Source organism: Lactuca sativa, chromosome 4 (assembly GCF_002870075.4).
Source record: "Lactuca sativa cultivar Salinas chromosome 4, Lsat_Salinas_v11, whole genome shotgun sequence".
Classification (NCBI taxonomy): domain Eukaryota; kingdom Viridiplantae; phylum Streptophyta; class Magnoliopsida; order Asterales; family Asteraceae; genus Lactuca; species Lactuca sativa.
Genome location: NC_056626.2, coordinates 111,063,725 through 111,084,311, shown reverse-complemented (window position 1 = coordinate 111,084,311; position 20,587 = coordinate 111,063,725). Strand labels below are relative to the sequence as shown.

At 35.2% G+C, this 20,587-nt stretch overlaps 1 protein-coding gene across 1 annotated transcript; it reads right to left on the bottom strand.

Moving 5' to 3' along the window:
• Positions 1-18,507: 18,507 nt before the first annotated feature.
• Positions 18,508-18,900, bottom strand: LOC111917928 (leucine-rich repeat extensin-like protein 3). Its single transcript, XM_023913562.1, has one exon. The coding sequence runs from the start codon at positions 18,898-18,900 to the stop codon at positions 18,508-18,510; it is 393 nt and encodes a 130-aa protein (XP_023769330.1).
• Between the last annotated feature and the right edge of the window lie 1,687 nt (positions 18,901-20,587).

The following is a 20,587-nucleotide window of genomic DNA, read 5'->3' as shown; positions in this document are numbered from 1 at the left end:
AGCTAGCTGTGGCGCGCCACACATAACCTTAGTTTTAACAAAACTATTAGATAAGCTCACATGTGCTATTTGGCCCATCTCCTCGTATTCATTTTTTCATCCATGAAAATGATAAATTTATCCTTTTCGGATGTTATTATTTTGGGCTCCAGAGGATGCAAATATATTTAAAATCACTTGCTCATTTATACGTATTTAGGGTTTTATGTTTGGCTTTTGATAACATGTTCTAAATATCATAACTCTCTTACTTCTAGTCTATAAGTTTGTCCTAAACATAAAAAAGTGAAAATCGACTTCTCATATTCAAGTAAGGATTTATATTTTTACCAAAAAGAAAGTTATATTTGTTACTAGGGGTGAGCAACATGTTGGAACTGAACCGGAACCAATACCAAATATATGTAATTTGGTTTGGTTCTCGGTTCTTCCATATCTTTAGTTTTCATTTATGGTGATTCAACTCGGTTTCGGGCGCTAATAATAGGAGTGAGCAAAATACTTATAGGAACCAAACTAAACTGAAACCGAAACCAAATATGTAATCCGGTTCGATTCTCGGTTACTCCATATCTAAAAATTTGATTTTTGATTTTTCAGAGCACACCCATATTTGTTACCTTACTCATGTTGCATTTTTTGACCGATGTGACACCAAATGATTACTTTTACCCTTAACCCTTTTATCACATCATGCGGGTTTTTGATAAATTTGGTTCTAAATAACGTGATATTGAATGTCAGAAGATTACGAAACTTATATTACAAACAACAAATAACAACCATAGAGGGAAAAATTTTTACCTCTTAAAAACTAAGAGACAGATTATGACCCAAAATAGAGCCTTTTTATTGTTTCCGCACCCCAAAGCTTTTTTAACTCTTTGTGATTGATGAATCAAGTAATCGTTCATCTTGGAAAAGAACAGAACATCTCATGGTTCTTTTATTTTGCTAGCAATAAACAAGGGAAAGTTATTTTCACTTTCTTTAGGTTCTTGGTCAGCTACACAAAAACACAAAAAGAGGACCAAGTCCTACTAAGTGATCTAGTATCTTTTCGTTCTAATTATCTATACAAACGTGAGACATGGAGAAGGTTAATCTCAAACATTCAAAACTATGTTTCTTGATAGAGACTTGTGGTCAACATAAAATAGACTACATAATTGATCAAATATCGATTTAATCCAAGCACGACGTAGAATTCATCCACTCAACATGTCATACCTGAGTATTCCTTGTAAGGATAAAAGTTAAAGACAATGTTGGATAACATCAAGGTATAACGGACATCATATTAAGATCCAATTTATCTGCGTTTTAAATACAATATGTTAAGATCTTGGATTTTCTCGTGGCATGATCCGTAAAGTAATCTACAAGTGTGAGTTACTCCAGTACTTGATTTGTATTAAGTATGTGTAAGTATATTTGCATCTCTATGTTATATCCATTTCTATGGATGGCATTTCATAAAAGTCATAATTCATTTCTTCCTTCCATAAAGAATGATCGATTGTGGAAAGTTTAAATATATTACAATTTAGGAAGTTATAAAAACATTTGGATTAAACAAAGTAATTAACTTAATAAAGATAATTTATCTCTGGAATTTATTAACATCTCTAACATATATTTTATCACTTCCTTTACATTAAATCAACTAAAGTACACTCAAGCCAATTTGTTTGCAAATATAATGCATATAAAATCAATATTATAACCATGATTGGTATGTGACAATGATTTAGTGAACGGATTTGATAAATACCCGTCCAATGTAACTCTAATAATGATATTTTACGAAAAAAAATGTATGATTCCTAATTGCAAACAAGAATCATCATTTTCGGTTTGGGAGTTTGCCTTAGTGTAACTCTTTACTTTGAACTCTTCATTGCCACCATGGATTAAGAATGTGCATGTAGTCTTTTCTCAAACATTTTGTGAATGCTCTTGTGCTCTACCCAATGATCATTGTTGTATCGGTCTGATATTGACTCATTGTGTTCAAGGCATACGATATATCAGTTAAAAACAACAAATTACATAAAAACGTAATAATAATTTTTAGCTATTGATCTTTAATAATCATGTAGATGTTTAATAATCGTGTAACTATGATTAGATATTGTGGGTTATGGGTAGTTATGATTTTATTTCTTTTCTTCTCAATAGATTGTAGCGGTGCGGTTCGGTGCGGTTATCAGCCAAAACCTCACCACTAACCGCAAATGTGGTTAATCCATTTTCAAAACTGCTTGGTGCGGTTATTTTTGCGGTGCGGTTAGGCGGTTATTTTTGCGGTGCGGTTTTGTTTTTTCTGTATTGCGGTTATTAACCGTATGGATTTGGTGCGATTATTTTGTGTGGTTTTTAACCATAGTTTAGAGATCAAACGGTTTTAAGAGTTCAAACATATTACTTGTAATAATAAAAAGAACCTTAATGTATAAAACAATTAACTTAAATCACAAACAATTAATATATGAAAAACGTCAAATCAATAGTAATTAACAATAAATTTTTTAAAATTATCTAATTTCATCATTTTTCAAAGTTAAACATAACAAAAAACCATACTTTTGTCTTCTAGTATTTTATGTATATTTCATTCATGAAACTTATCTTATTTTTAATATTTAATACATTAATAAATAATAAAAAAAGTTTTATATAATATATGTGGTGCGGTGCAGTTTTTGATAACTAATAACCGCACCGCACCGCAAATTTGCGGTTTTTGAAAAACAGAAAACTTCACCATCGGTTTTTATTGTGGTTGCGGTTTATCGGTTGCGGTTTTATGTGATTAATTTTAGTTGCAGTACGTTTTTGTTCACCCCTAATAAATTGTGTATATGATAAAAAAATATGTAATCTTGCAATTTTTTTACTTACAAGTCTCTTAGTTGTTAGTAGTCGATTCTTTTAATTATCTTTTTTATGTAACAAATGAAAACTATAGATGAAAGTGTGTATATGTAATTTCAAATTGACCTATACTCAAGTTAATAAAAGTTATATAGTTTGCATAAGACCAATCCACACAATTTATGAGATGAAAATTATATCTATTGAGAGAAAATTATATCAAATATAATTATTTCAAAAACTTATTAACCCTTAAAATGTAATTGTGTTTTAAAGTTTAGACTTCGATTATATATATATATATATATATATATATATATATATATATATATATATATATATATATATATATATATATATATATATATATATATATATATATATATATATAAAAGATCAATGCAGAACTAAATTGAGGGAGAGAACCAACAAACTTTTTATCTATAATAAATTTAGGTATCAAATTTCACATGTGAATGTATATACATATATCTAAGACCAATGTGAAAAGAAAATTTATTTATATTTTTGATAGACTTAATCTGTTAGAAATCACTTCTAAAATTATAACTCCTACATATGGACTCCGTTCTTGATGTTCTTTATATTGCCAGACTCATATTGACGAGATCTTTAATTCTCGTGAAAATTGTTTAGGCTAACAATTAACCAATCTTAAATTCGATTTCTGCGTCACAGAGTGTTCTACCTGGTTGTGCAGAAACTTCGATAAATTATATCTTTTCCATATGAAGTCGGATTTGGGAATTCGTTATATGCACGGGATCCTTTTCACATATACTATGACTTTGGTCAATATTATTTATCCTAAATAATTTTTTTTATCAAAAAAGTCATTTTTAATGTTTGATATATCTTAATTGTCTAGCCTGAATCTGTGAGTGTTACAATTATCTCCCTTTAGGATGATTACGTCCCGAAATCATCAACAAAAAAAGGTTAGTATAATGAATCCACACATTTACTTTCCATCCTAGGTAATAACCGTAATTCTTATGTCTTTTCTATTGAGTTTCCAACTTTGAGACTTCTAGACTGCTGATGACACACTATACCAAAATTTATTCTTAACCAAACCATTATGTTAAAAAAAATTATATGCATGTACATATGCATAATTTTTTTGAAAATGTATATTTACACAAAAAAAATATGAATATGCATTAAAAATGCAGTTTATTTGAAAAAATCTTTTTTTTTTAATATTAATTTCAAAATGTATGATGCACGCTCACTTATTTAAAAAAATATATATTTATTATTATTTTTTTAAAGTGAAAATATTCATTACATTTTGAAATTAATATTTAAAAAAAGATTTTTTCAAAAAATGCATTTTGAATGCATATTCATATTTTTTGTGTATTTTTTTTTAAAAACATGTGCATATGCACATGCATATTTAAAAAAAAAACGCACTTGTAATGCCTCTATATATATATATATATATATATATATATATATATATATATATATATATATATATATATATATATATATATATATATGCATAAGAATAAGAATATACTTATACATATAAATATGAATAAATATATGCATACACATATGCACATGCATATGCATATACGTATACATATTCATATGCTTTTATATATATATATATATATATATATATATATATATATATATATATATATATATATATATATATATATATATGTTCAATTAAGAACAAATTTTAATTCTAGAACAATTGATAATAATTTTGGACCACTAAGTATTAGAAATTTAAAAGGCTTTATTTCATATTTAATAAAAATTTATTATATTTTATTTTTTATTATTGTAAAACCTGTCACACACTCGTACACACACTCTCTCATTTTAATTCAGATCTGGACCACTATGATGACCACCGGACCACTGCCGGAACAACCATGAAACCACCATAAACCACTGTTACTCCACCGGAAAGCACCATAAAGCCATCGGAAACTACCGTAACCCGTCAGAACTACCAGATCGACGCTTCTTCACTCTCTCCAGATCTACTTGTTGCCATCTACCTCTGCCTCCAACTGTCGAAAACCTCGTCATTTGCCTCTTCAGTTACTGCCATATCTCTCTGCCTCTCTCTGTTTGAGAGAAGAGTAGAAGAAACAAAGGAGCGAACGAGGAAAGGCTCAACGAAGATCATGGACTCTCCAATTTGTAGCACTTGGTTCCTGGTATGTAAAATTTATCTAAGTATTTTGCATTTTAGCCTTGGACTTGGCGAGTTGTAGGCCCGACTCGCCGAGTAGAGCCGGATATGGAACACATTTAAGTTGGCGACTCGACGAGTCCATATTCTGGACTCGGCGACTCCCCGCTATCTGGTGAAACCCTAATTCCAAGGGTTTACACCCTATTTAAACCAACCTTATGCGCCCCAAGCTCGCCCCCTTCACCCTTAGAGCCCCCTATATCGTTCTAACATCGTTCCTTGTGAGATTGAAGTGCTTTGGTGTGATTTCTTGAAGACTTTGAGAGAGAAAGAAGAGTAGATCAAGAGGAGAAGAAGGAGGCCACACATCTTGGTGTTATTTCAGAGATTTCCTTGAGGTATAACTCAGTTTCCCTCTGTTTTCATGCTTATAGTCCCTTAGAGCTCCATTAAAGTCCTTCTTGAGCCATTTCCAAGCTTGGGTATGAATTAGGGTTTGTGATAAGCTGATTAACCTTTAGATCTAGGCATGATTAAGCTCCAGGAGCTCGGATCCACTGCCTTTATGAAGCCATATTGCATGAAAGCCCTAGATCTACTCTTTTAGTGCATTTTCAACCCTAAAACCTTCATTGGTGTTTATTTACACGTAAAGTTGGAAACTTTACGTGTCAATCAAGCCTTAAGAACCTAGATCTACGTATGGAATGAGCTGGATTCAAGAAAAATCGAGTATATAGTAGTTGCATGTGGTAGACTCGTCGAGTCGTTCATCGGACTCGGCGAGTCGAGTTGCGAGTCCCCGAGTTTTCCCCCTTTTCGTGTTTGTTGAGTGGAGTCGTGAGTCTTGGGGGGGGGGGTGACTCAGTGAGTCGGAAGCCATACTCACTCATGGAGGAACTCGGCAAGTTAATGCCCTGACTCGGCGAGTCCAAGGCAATCTTCTTGCCTCAAGAGCAGAATCGGCGAGTTGTTCATACAACTCGGCGAGTCTCAACATAGAATGTTCTTTGGATGAAGATGAACTCGATGAGTTGTTCATACAACTCGGCGAGTAGGATGAAGGACTATTGGACATCGGTTTAGAAGGAAAACTCGTCGAGTCAATGCCTAAATCGACGAGTAGAGACGGGATTATGGTCAATCGAATAAATAGGGACTCGACGAGCTGGTGAGCCAACTCGGCGAGTCGGGTCAACTGGAAGTTGACTTTGACTTTGACTCTTGGCTTGGTTAGGGGTAAATGGTCATTTTACCCTGAGGTCGGTTAGAAGTATTTGACTGATTGTTTTGTGGGAATTATAGCCGGAGGATTTTCGGGGCAGTAGCAGCAGAAGACAGTCAGTTCCCACGTAGATCAGCAACTACTTTGAGGTGAGTTACCTTCCAGTAGCGGTGGGTCTACGACCACAATGCCGGCCCACCAGTAGGAGTTATATGATAGATGATTGTCTCTGTGATATTCATCTAGGGTTGCTACTACCTGTGATATGTTTATGTGCTAGTATGATATGATGCTATGTGCTAGTGACAGTAGGGGGAGATAGTCCCTAGATTACCAGTCGATAGGGCCGAAGGGGCGGTCATGCCCAGTCATGCTAGATAGATTATGTGATATGTGTTATGTGGTAGTAGTAGGGGTGAAATAGTCCCCAGCACCCGGTCGAGAGGACCGAAGGGGAGACCAGCACCCATATATGCTAGTCAGTATCCGATCGAGAGGATCGCAGGGGAGGCCAGCACCCAGATGTGCTAGTCAGTATCCGGTCGAGAGGACCGAAGGGGTAGGCCAGGCACCCAAATATGCCTGACAATATATGTATGTTATGTGATTATATGGTATGTGGTACAGTGGGGGAACTCACTAAGCTTCGTGCTTACAGTTTCAAGTTTTGGTTTCAGGTACCTCTTCTTCGAAGGGGAAGAAGCTGGTGCGGTAGCGGCACATCACATACATGCTTTGTATTCCGCACTATGAGATCTTCCTGGGGATTTGTACTCTGACATTATTATGTTTTATAAAATGGTTTCCAGACACGCGACATCTTTTATGAAATGATATGATCGGTGAATGTTTTATTTCTAATGTTTTGCTAAGTATATGTTTCAAAAATGAAATTTTTGGCTCGTATTTTTGGGACGTTACACAATTAGGTTACCTTCTTCGTTCCTCTACTCGATGGAAATCCGACCTTGACGATTCAAGTATAGGCGATCTATGGACCCTCACAGTTGTTCTTCTGGTTAACCTTTATTTAGTGATGGATATCACCACATGTAATTGTATTATTCACACATCGATTACATGTTTGATTGTGGCAACAATTGTTTAGGAATAATCATCGACATTATCCCGATATTACCTAATACTATATGCATATTCTCTTACTCTAATCTCCATTTTCACATATTCTAATCCTAACTCTGACCTCCGATAATTTTGTAGGGCGATCTCTTACCTTGCAGGCAACGGTTTGATCTGGATTTGCTTGATTAGGATCGTGGTGGTTTCCTTGATTCCACGATTTGTTCTGAAAAAATCATTGCAACATCATACCGATGGATGTCCAATCGTCAGGGAGGCGGAGAAGTTTGGGGACAAAATAGAGTCAAAAAGTAAGAGAAATAGAAATGAATCAACAACAATCGAAGGAATGGTGATGGAAAGGGTGAATGGATAAAAAATATGTTTGTGGCTTTGTGCGGCGGAAACCGGAATTGAAATAAATTAGGTAAACATATTATTTTCTTTCTTTTCATCACACCGTATTTAAATCCATTTACCCAAATGCTTAATTTCATTTTCTTAGCCCATAGTTTTTAACCAAATCTATGATATATATATATATATATATATATATATATATATATATATATATATATATATATATACTAATGTATTAAAATATATTTTTAAAGATATAATTAGTTAAAAAATAACATTTAAGTTTTACTTGGCTATTTATAATATAATATGAAAAACTATAAACAAGTAAAAAAATTGTATTTTTAAGTAAAAATTTATATGTATAAATATTTTACATAAGACAGATACAAATGATAATAATTATAGAATCGAGAATGTGAGAATAGATTATTCACATATGAATCTCTTAATCATATGTGAATAATAGATTTTAGTCACATATGAATAGCTTAACCATATGTGAATAAAAATGTTTATATATATATATATATATATATATATATATATATATGCATGTATGTATGTATGTATGTATGCATAACAAAAAATATTATTAAAAAATATAAAAATTTGTTATGTGTACATTCACATGTGAATAATGGGTTTTAGTCACTTGTAATTAATAACATATAATAAAAAAACATATTAAAAAATAAAAAATATCAATATATATATATATATATATATATATATATATATATATATATATTCACATATGAATAACATTTTTCAATCACATATGATTAATACATATAAACAAATGAGATTATATATACGAAAACATCTATTGAATCAAGCACCCAAAACAAATTTTGTCCATATAAATCATATGTGATTAAATACATATAATCACACGTGATTAAATACACGAGACACATTATTAAATCGAAAACATAGAAATAAATATTGTCCACATAAATCATATGTAATTAAATACATATAATTACATATGATTTATATGGAGAAAATTCGTTTCCACGTTCTCGATTCAATAATTGCTCTTGTTATTTAATCACATATGATTATATGAATTTAATCACATATGATTCATGTGCACAATATTTGTTTTCATGTTCTCGATTCAATATTCATTATGTGTTCACATTACTCATTTGTATTAAGGTCCAATACATGAGAAAAATTATTGAATCGAAAATCCATAAAAAGCGACTCATATATGATTGGATACATATAATCACACATGATTAAATACTAAATTCAATAGTTGTTTTTTGTCCACATAAATCAAATATGATTAAATACATATAATCAAATGTGATTATATACACGAAAACAACTATTGAATTTAGACAAAAACCAATCTTGCTCATATAAATTATATGAGATTAGATACATATAACCACATGTGATCATATACACGACAACAAACATTGAATCAAGAACGTGAAAACAAATCTTTATCCACATTCAACATATGTGATTAAATACATCCAGTCACATGTGATTATCTGGATCTAATCACATATGATTTATGTGGACACAATTCATTTTCGCTTTTTCGGTTCAATAGTTGTTCTTTTGTATTTATCACATATGATTATATGTATAATCGCATGTGATTAAGTACAGGAGCACAACTATTGAACCGAGAAGGTAAAAATAAATCTTGCCCACATATATTATATGTGATTAAACACATATAATCACATGTGATTATATGTATCTAATCACATAAATTTTATGTGGAAAATATTCATTTTCGCGTTCTCGATTCAGTTGTTGTTCTTCTGTATATGTATCTAATAAGATATGATTTATATGGACAATATTCATTTTCGCATTCTTGTTCAATAGTTCTTGTACATTTAGTCACATATGATTTCCGTACACAAGATTCATTTTCGCATTTTTGATTCAATAGTTTTTCTTTTTCCACATTAATCATATGTGATTAAATACATACTATCACATACGATTAAATACATAAGAAAAAAATATTAAATAAAAAATGCGAAAATGAATATTATCAATATAAATCATATGTAATTTGATACATATAATCACATGTGATTAAGTACATGAGTACAAATATTGAATTGAGAAAGAAATAATGAATATTGTCCACATAAATCATATGTAATTAGGTACATATAATCACATGTGATTATATGTATTTAATCACATATGATTTTTGTGGACAATATTCATTTTTTCGTTTTTAATTCAATAGTTGGTATCGTGTATTTAATCACATACGATTTATGTGAAAAATATTTGTTTTCACATTCTTGATTCAATAAATCACATGTGTTGAAATATATATTATCATATGCAATTATATACACGAGAACAACTATTGAATCAAGAACATTAAAACAAATTTATGTCCTATAAGTCCCAATATTGCTTGATGTATCAATTAGATCTAATTGATGGTGCGGAATCCTAATCAATCGGATGATGCAAGATCAAAATAATAAAGAAGGAGAAGAAGAATAAGATGAATCTAATGTATTGATGATATGAATGAAGATCCTCACAAGAGATTCACACACACTCTCTCTCTCTCTCTCTCTCTCTCTCTCTCTCTCTCTTCTTCTCTCTAGTTTCTCTCTTTATCACACCTTGAGTTTCACACACTTAAGCTCATTTTTCTCTCTCTCTCTCAGCCGTGTACCACTTATGTCCTCACGTCCTCTCTTGCACTCCTCACCACTAAAACTATATTTATATGGAACATGGTCCGTGAACAGGTTCACGGCCGTTAACACCCACCTGGACCGTGACCACAACCGCAAATACATATTACATGACTGAAAACCAAATTTCCTAGTAAAGTAAAGTATAAGCCATATTTTTGACCCAACAATCTCCCCCTTGGTTTATAGCTTTCTTTTCTAATTGACCCAAGAAACCCCCCCCCCCCCTAAAAATGTAGCTGGATTTTCTTGTCAATCTTCAATGGGAGCTTGGCTTCAACGTTTATCTTCGATTTCTTCACAGCTTCAAGATGAACTTAATGAATCTTCAATAAATGACTTCATATTGAGCATTTGGGCTTTTCTTCAAGATTTGACATTGAATGCACGTTGGGTGTAGAGGCTTCTTGTAAAGATTCTTGAAAAATGACGCTTTCAGCTTGAGAAGTGCTAATCTTCTGGATCACTTCAGCAGGTTCATAGATAGTAGCAAATTGATTGAGGAGGCTTCAATGCAATATGTCACATAATCTTTAAGTTCATCTTCACCTTGCTTTTGGAGTTGAAATATTGAATGTTGAAAGAATAATCTTCATTTCTTATTCCTTCGAATTAGAATTCTTCGATGATCACAGATGAAGCTTTGGCTCAGAAAATCTCGGTACAGTCTTCATGAGTCTCACCTACATCTGAAATCACTTTTCAAGACAAAGAAAATTTGAGATAGAAACAAAACCAAAAGAAAAGTTAGCATACAATATTTTTGGATTTTTCATATTTTCTAAAAAAATAAAGCAGAAACAAAACTATTTTTGGATTTTTTTTTAAATTTCTAAAAAAGAAATAAAGCGAAAATAACACTATTTTTGGATTTTTGATTTTTTGATTTTTTTTGATTTTTTAAAATTTTAATTCCCCCCCTAAATTTGTGCATAGGGAAAACTATGTACAAATTTAACAAAAACAAAAACAGAAGCTAACTTTAAGACTATTTTGGGATCAAAGTTGTCAGGCAATTCAATCTCGATTATCAGCACACGCTTGCATGTCTGGATCTGGTCAATAATTGGTATTGTGGTCCACTTAAACACAAATGATGTTGACAAATTGGACAGGTTATAAGTGACAAGTCATTTGTGTCAATATTCTTAAATGGACATTTAGCAGACGACGACCAAAGATATTGTTGTCCACTTAAATTAAGCAGCGAAATCTACAGACAAGCTATTAAATGGTTCAATTTTTGATGTACTAGAACGTGTTTCCCACTTCCTGACATACCTCGGTAATCAAGAACTTCCAAAGAACTCCTTATTTTAAATGAGTATTAAATCATTAAGAAAGAAATTAGATATAGTAGTGCATATGTTGTATCCCAGGTCGAATATCTTCCAATCACACAGAGGAAACAACATATGACTGACATAGATAGAGGGTTAGAGAGGTAGTAGGGTGCATATACTGTGTCCCAGGTTGGATCTTCCGATCATGTAGAGGGGACAACATATGGCTAACAGATAGAAAGAATTGCATAGTTAAAAAGATGCATGGAAATAGAGTTGCATATGTTGCAGTCTAGGTCGGATCTTCCGATCACATAGAGGAAGCAACATATGACTGATAGATAGAAAGTAAGAAAATAATTTCCTACAAACCTACTTTATTAGAACCCCCCAGGTACCCTATCAATACCGTAATTAAGGACATGAGTCCATACATCAAGGAAATGTTGAACCACAGTTCTAGATAATTAACTTTTAGTGTATCTCTCAGGTTCCCATGTTTATCTCACTACTCAATCTACCTGAGTGTCGTATGGTCAGCCCAAATGAAACTATCTAAGTTCATATTGTCTAGTCCTTTCATGGTCAATCAATGTCTAGTCCTTTTGAATCCTTTGTGCCTACCAACACATTGAACACACAGTCTAGACAATTCGGCTTTAGTGCATTACACAAATTTCATATTGCCATTTAGCACTATACTTCATATCACTTCCGAAACAATAAAACTAATGAAAGACTATATGAAAATAAAAGATTATCTTTAAAATGAATCAATGTAAGAAAAAAATCAGGATTATCGAGAAGAAAAACTCAAACCGTAAGTCACCAATTGAATTTGCATCCAGAAGGTCTAAGAACAGCATGCATAATCTCAGAACAGATCCGAAAATTCTTCACATCGTTAAGCACAAACCTATGTGTGATCCTTTCCTTTCTTCTTTTCCCGAAGAGGACACATACTCTCAAACAAAGTTCTAAATGTTGTACAGTTGAGAGATGTCCCCTATCATGTGCCTGAAACAGCCACTACCAACAAACCGAAGTTTGATGATATGCCTCCATAGCTGCTCTAGCACAGAGCTGGATCATTTGGTCTTTGGAACCCATTCCATTTTGAAATTGGGTTGACCGTTACCCTCAAAGTAAGGTACTCTCTCCCATGACATATCCTGCTTATCACAAACAGAAGATGTAGAAATATTAGAATCATTAGATGTCACACCCCGAAAACCAAAGGCGGAAACATTCCCGGGGTTGACTCCACGTTGAGTATCAAATCCAATGTACATAGTAATCACATTAAACAACCATTACATTACATATATATATGAAAGTTTACATTTGGTTCGAAAGTAAATTGTACAAAAGTATACATATATCATATAAACAAAACGAGACGAGTCTTCTGAGCACTCCGTCTTCACCAAAAGATATCACCGGGTACCTGTCTAACTTGGACCTGAGAATACAAGCAGTTTGAAAATCAGCATAAAGCTGGTGAGTTCATAAGTGGTTTTTGTTTTGTGAAAATGTATCGGTTTCCTTTAGATTTCCGAAAAGGTTTGTTATCCAAGAAAATCCTATATTTTCTTATGTTAAATAGTTTCGTTATCTTTCATTATAGTTCAGTTACACGTTTTAAGTTAACCCCAGGAAAATCCCATATTTTCCTAAATGCAAGATTGATTAAATAACACAGAGTATAGTTTAATATACAAAACTATAATTTAGACGAACTGTAGATAGAAAGTATTTTGAAAACCTTGGGACTAACATCCCGAACCAGTTACAAGATAGTTTGATAAAGACCATGGGATCACTATCCCGAAACTAGATATAAGATAGATTGATAAAATCATGGGATTATCATCCCGTATAAGATTTAGTTTCAAAACCATGGGATTACCATCCCGAACAAGATATAGACACACGACCATAGGATTTCTATCCCGAACGAGATTTAGATACAAACCATGGGATTACCATCCCAAACAAGATATAGATTTTAAACAAAATCCTAGTTGTGAAATAATTTATATTAATACGTATTGTGGGTCGGGTAACCATGTTGATACGACAATGAGACCTCCTTGACGTTAGTCAGACGTCGGACGATATACAGAATTTGTCACCCCAGGCGTGCCCGCCTAACTATAGCTAGCAGTTAAGGTGTGGGATTGTCAGTCCCGAATAGATCTATTCACAAATTCCTCGCTCTCCCTCTAGGAGACTCTGGTTACACTTCCGGAGAGGATTTACTTGATCATCCATAAAGGGTAGTGACTATCTCACAAGCTAGTATTAAACTATTCACAGAATTCTCATACGATACAGTGTAAATAGATATATACTATGAAATTATCTGGCAATACATTCAAATGATACGGAGATAAACTGAATTAGACATAGTTTATCTAATAACTTTATACAGATATCAGTACATGATATAAAGAGAAATATAGAACCCCAAATTATTCCCATAATAATTTGATTAGTTTGGTTATTTTCTTAACTAAAATCTATTTAGTTGTAATTGATAAATCATTCCTTATGCTCAACATAATACATAAGGAGTAAAAGTGGTTATAAGTTTGCCAGATATTATTTGAAACACATCAATGTTATGATTTGAAAACAGTTATAGTTTGCTTGTATTCCCCCCCTGAAAATATTGAAAAACACGAAAAAGGCGTAGGGGTATGAACTCACCGGACAAGAAATATGACGATTTGGATGCTAAGAGTTGACCTGGGGCTTGTAAATACACGAGGTTCCTAATTATAATGTAAAGATACACATTTGTATCTAATTAGGACTTAAATTGATTATTTGATAGGGACAATTGTTTCTAGTCACGAAAACACCCCGATACAAGTGTTTGGAAGGACCCGGGTGGCGTTTAGGGACACATATAGTTAGGATAATGAATTGGGACATCAAAGGAACACTCCATAAGGAGTTTACGGCCTCATAACCCTCTACCCATGAGTTTACGGCCGTAAACTCATGGTGGGGTGAGTTAAGGGCAAAAATGGCTTGTAACACTTAAGGGAATATTTCTAGGTTTGGTTCTAAAGGCTTGGAATGGATTTAAATCACCAAAATGATTAATTTATGGGAGTTTACGGCCTAGCATAGGCTCCTGGCCGTAAACTCCGTAATTCTCATGAAAATGGTGTTAAATGTTGCTAAAACAAATCACATGTGATTGCTAAAATTGTTTTAAGACCTTATATGCATTTGTTTGAAGATTTGAATGGCTTTTTGGAGTTTACGGCCTATGAGACCCTTCTCATGGCCGTAAACTCTCTTAGAGAGTATATCCATGTGTTTTAATGCCAAAAACTTGTTTGTAAGGACTTCTAAAATTCATTCCAAGGCTTTAGGGGTGTTATAAGGGCTAAACAACACTTGAAAATGAATTTATACTACATTTTAAGGAGTTTACGGCCCAAGAACTTGCCTTGGCCGTAAACTCACAATAACCCCTCAAAATTTATGTTTCAAATGTCCAAATGCTAAAACCAATATTCTACAATTCATATCTAAGCCTTATTTGTGATTTGGAAGGGTTTAAGGTCAAGAAAACCCCAATAATATGAGTTTACGGCCCAAGCTTGTGCCTTGGCCGTAACTCCTTCAAATCCAATAAAATCAATGTTTTAAATGTTCTAAGTCTATATCATAAAGTCCTTTAGCCATATCTAGAGTCCAATTGAGTTTAGGAAAGAGTTTAAGGGCTAAAAACCCTTCTACTTGGTGTTTACGGCCTAGGTAGCTTCCTGGGCCGTAAACTCATATATTGTGTCCCATTTCATGATTAAATCTCGAATTTGGAAGCCAAATATGCTATAGATTAAGGCTAGGAAGGTACCTTAGGGATTTGAGGCCTTAAAATTGAGTTTTGGATCCTTAAACTTTGGATTTAGGAGAGAGGTTAGAGAGAGAGTAGAGAGAGAAGGAAAAAGCTTCAAATGAAAGGTCTAACATGTTTATATAGTTCCCAAAACTTGGACACGATGGAATTCTACCCGATAGCGGCCTTAAACGAGGCTTTTGGTCGCACCCGATTAAGTTTCCGTCACCCGGCGGGGACGTTTTTAAAACTTATGAAATAAATGTTTTTGGGCTAAATTCATGAGTTCCTAAAGGGATTGGACACTCATTGAGTTAAAATAAACATATAAATTTAACTAACTAAACCCAAAAACGATATCGGAACGTTTCGACATACGGCGAGTTATACGGGTAGAATGGGTTTTCGACGATGAACAACTTCGGGTTGTTAGATTAGAAGATTTGGGAGATTGAACATTTGGTACCCATATGTATTTGGGTTTAACCCATTTCTTCTTTGAGCGGATGGGTGCCTTGGCACTTGATTTTGAACTTGAAGTCAGCCGTCGAGGTGGCTTTGACCTAACCAGTCTTGGCTTCACAGGAGCATCTCTTGAGTTTGGATTCTTGGCCGACATACCCTTCTTGCTGTTTGGAGTTGATTTCTTGGCCTTGTGGGTGTTCCAGTCGCCATTGTCTGAACGTGACCCTGAGGCGTTTCTTTTGGAAAATCTCCCTCTTGGTGTATTCTGCCAGCCTTGTGCGTAGTAGGGAACGTATGCGCGATTTGGATAGTTTCGGGCAATGTGTCCAGGTGTTACATAGTGAAAACATGTATTTTTCTTCACATAGGAATTGTTTCTTCCTGCCCCTGGTGGCATGCCCTTTCCTTGTCTCTTATTGTTCCCACAAGCACAGTTGCAGCAGGCACTATGATTTGGTTGTTTTGGTGGCCTGTATTTACCAACAACAGGTTGATTAGAAGCAACATATTTAGAGTTCAAGGATTCGTTTGTTTGTTCAATAGTGTTCTCCTTGTTCTCATCCTCTACTACTTTACCTGCACATGAAGTAGAAGCATCAGAAACATTCACTTTAATAACCTCAGTAGGCCCATATGGTTTAGTCTTAATTGAAGCTGGTTCAGGGAGTGGGCCAAACTGAGTAGGTGCCTCTACCTCATTAGTCTCAAGGTGTGGGTTATAGTTGTCATTGAAAGGGGGGTGGAGCACTATGATACTAACCCCTTAGATTGGTTATCTTTGAATGTTACTTGTTTTTCAATCATTGTTGCAACTTTTTCTCTTGACACATCATATTTTTTAAAATGAAAATCAGCATTTTCAAAATGATTTTTCAATGTGTCGAGTTCTTCAGTTACATCAACAAGTTCTTTCTGAAGATATTTATAATTGACACACTTGTTGCTATAGTTCCCCTGTAGTTTCCTGAAGTCCTTAGTCTTGGCCTCTAGTTGTTCTTTCAATGGTTGCTGGCCTTTCCTAAGTTGATACCTCTCATACTTAAGTTCCTCATTCTCCCTCTTTATTAATTCAATTTGCTCAGGAAGAGATTTAATTGTAGCTTCACAAGATGGAGTACATGAAACTTCATTTACCGAGATGCTTGAAGAACTCATTGTTTATCAAAAAATTGCTTTTTCACTTAAAAACTCAAAAGTCAACCTTAAAAGTCAAATTTAGAAAGTTAAACTTAAAAGTCAAACATAAAAAGTTAAACTTAAAATTCAAACCGAGAAGCTAAATTTGAATTTTTTTTAAGTTAAACGAGAAAGTCAAAGTTTAAAGTCAAAGGTCAAACTTGAAGGTCAAAGTCAAAAGTAAAAAAATTAAAAACTAAAATTTTTGGTTGAAAATGGATTTTAAAAATTTGAAAAATTGAATTTTTGGCAAAATATGTTAAAAATGCGAAATTAGGTGCGAAACTAAAATATCTGAGTTAAATTTCGATGGCTTGTAACAAGTTCCTTGCTAGAAGAGATGGTAATGCGGTGGGCTGATGAAGTAAGTGGCGCGAGTTCAAATCTTTGCAAGCCCTAGAATTTTTGATTTATTTGCTGTAGGTCCGCGTATGCGAAGGTGGGATCCGAATATAAGCTGGGTCGAACACTTGCGAGGTGCGAGGCCGAGAACGAGGCTGCTGAGTCGTGAACGAGGCGAAGACCATGAACGTGCGAGAATGCTGAGCCGTGAATGCTTCTCGGCCGTATACGAACCTCGAACCGTGAACTCACCGAGGACTGTAAAAACTCCGAGGACCATGAATTCTTCTTTCCGGTTGTGAACACTGCTTCGGTGGCCGTGAAAGCTTCTTCGGGTCGCGAAAAAACAACGTTTTTTCACCCTTTTTGCTCCAAAAATCGATCCAAAACTCATTTTTAGGAAAAAACGCAAAGAACAAACCCCCACTATTTTGCCAAGAACTATCCAAAAACACAAAAGCCCTTCAAAAATAAGATCAAAAACGCTCCAGATCTTGCCAAAATGATTGATATAATCCAAGCTCTGATACCAATTGTAAGTCCCCAAATCCATGAACCTAACCAGTGATCAAACAGTAACAATCAATCAAACAAAAACAAAACAAAGAAGAAAAAATTGATGAAGCAATGCACACGTTTATTGCAGGGCTGCAAACACATATGATAGACCTTGATTACACACACTCACATGTGATTAATTATATGAGAAAAATTATTGAAACGAAAAATAAAAAAAGAATATTGTTCATGTAAATCATATGTGATTGGATACATATAATCACATGTGATTATACATCTCTAATCACATATGATTAAAGTTGACAAAAAACAATTATTGAATCGAGAATGCAACATTTGATTAAAGATATCTAATCACATGATTTATATGTACAAAAAAGAATATTGTCCATATAAATCACATGTTATTAATTACAAATAATCACATGTGATTATATACACATAATCACAGGTGGTGTGTAATGATGTTTGGTGGTGGTAGGTAGTAGGTGGTGGTGGTGGTGAATGGTGCTAGGGGTGACATGTAGGGTGGTGATTATGGTGGGTGGTAGGTGGCGGTGACGAGTAGTGGTGATAGGTGGTGGAAACGAGTGAAGGTGATAGGTGGTGGAAACAAGTGAAGGTGATAGGTGGTGGTGGTGGGTGGGTGGGTGGCAGTTGGTGGTGATGGTGTATGTTGGTTTTGGTGGGTGATGGGTGGGGTGGTTATGGGTGATGAAGGTGGGTGGTGGTGATAGGTGGTGATGGGTGGTGGTGGGGGGTGGATGGTGGAGGTCGGTGGTGGTGATGAGTGGTGGTTGGTGGTAATGGCAGGTGATGGTCATAACGGTGGGTAATGGGTGGGTGGTAGTGATACTGGTGGAGGTGGGTGGGTGGTGGTTGGGGGTGATGGGGGCAGGTAGTGGTGATGGATGGTGGTGGTGGTGGGTGGTGATGGTGGTGGCGAGTGTTGGTTTTGGTGGGTGGTGGGTGGAGGTGGTGGTGACTAATGGTAGTAACGAGTGGTGATGGTGGTGAGTGGTAGGCGGTAGTGGATGGTGGTGATAGGTGATTGAGGTGGTAGTGGATGTTGGTGATGGGTGATTGAGGTGGGTGGGGAAGGTGGTGATTAGTGGTAGAGGTAGGTGGTAATGGTTGTGGGTTTTGCAAGTCATGGGTGGGCGTGGTGGTAACAGGTGGTGGTGGAGGTGGTTGATGGTGATGGGTGATTGAGGTGGATGGGGAAGGTGGAAATGAGTGGTGGAGGTAGGTGGTAATGGTGGTGGTGGGTGGTGGTTTTTATGGGTGATGGGTGGGGGTGGTGGTAACAGGTGGTAATGGAGGTGAGTGGTGGTGTTCGGTAGTGATGAGTTATGGTGCATGGTGGTGGGTGTGGTGGTTGGAGGTGGTGGCGGGTGGTGGTTGGTAGGTAGTGGTGGTGGGTGGTGGTGGTAGGTGGTGGGTGGTGATGGTGGTGGCGGTGGCGGGTACTAATGTGGCAAGTGGTGGTTTTGGTGGGAGGTGGGTGGAGGTGGTGGTGATGGATGGCGGTGATGTGTGGTGGTGGTGGGTGCTGATAGGTCGTGGTGGTGGAGGGTGGTGGTGGCGGGTGGTGGCAATGGGTGATTGAGGTGGGTAGGGGTGGTGGAGGTAGGTAGTGATGGTAGTGACGGGTGGTGGTTTTGGTGGGTGGTGGGTGGGGGTGGTGTTAGCGGGTGGTGATGGTGGTGGGTGGTGATGGTGGTAGTGGGTGCTAGTCGTGGCGAGTGGTGGTTTTGGTGCGTGGTGATAGGTGGTGGTGGTGGGTGGTTGTGATAGGTGATTGAGATGGGTAAGGGCGGTGGAGGTAGGTGGTGATGGTTGTGGCGGGTGGTGGTTTTGGTGGTTGATGGGTGGGGGTGGTGGTAGCGGGCGGTAGTGGAGGCAGGTGGTGGTTATGATTGGTGGTGGTCGGTAGTGATGAGTGGTGGTGCATGGTGGTGGGTGTGGTAGTTGGTGGTGGTGGAGATGGTGGTGGGTGGTAGGCAGTGGTGATGGGTGGTGAGTGGTTTTGGTTAGTGGGTTTTTAATTGTTTGTAACAATTGATTGATTTTTATGAATATTATTTTATAGTTTTAATTAAAAAATTATGTGATCCAAATTTGTGCTCAAATGTTCTCGCAATAAGAAATGTTCTCGATTGAACGCTCTCATATATATATATATATATATATATATATATATATATATATATATATATATATATATATATATATATATATATATATATATATATATATATATATATATATATATATATATATATATATATATATATCAACCACAAACATCAAGAAACATGAGGACATGTTACACATTATCTAAACGTACACTCTTGGTTTAACTATATTATGAGAATAAGGACTTTCAACGAATTAGAACAATCATATAGATCGACTAATACATAGGCGAGCCATTCATTTTCGGTTCTTGGTAGCGTATCCTTGATAAGAAATCAATGTAAAACAGCTAACATGATGCTCATTCAAAAG

What these genes read in the sequence shown, in the direction of transcription:
- LOC111917928 (XM_023913562.1), bottom strand. Translation starts at nt 18,900, where the DNA reads ATGACCATCACCTGCCATTACCACCAACCACCACTCATCACCACCACC.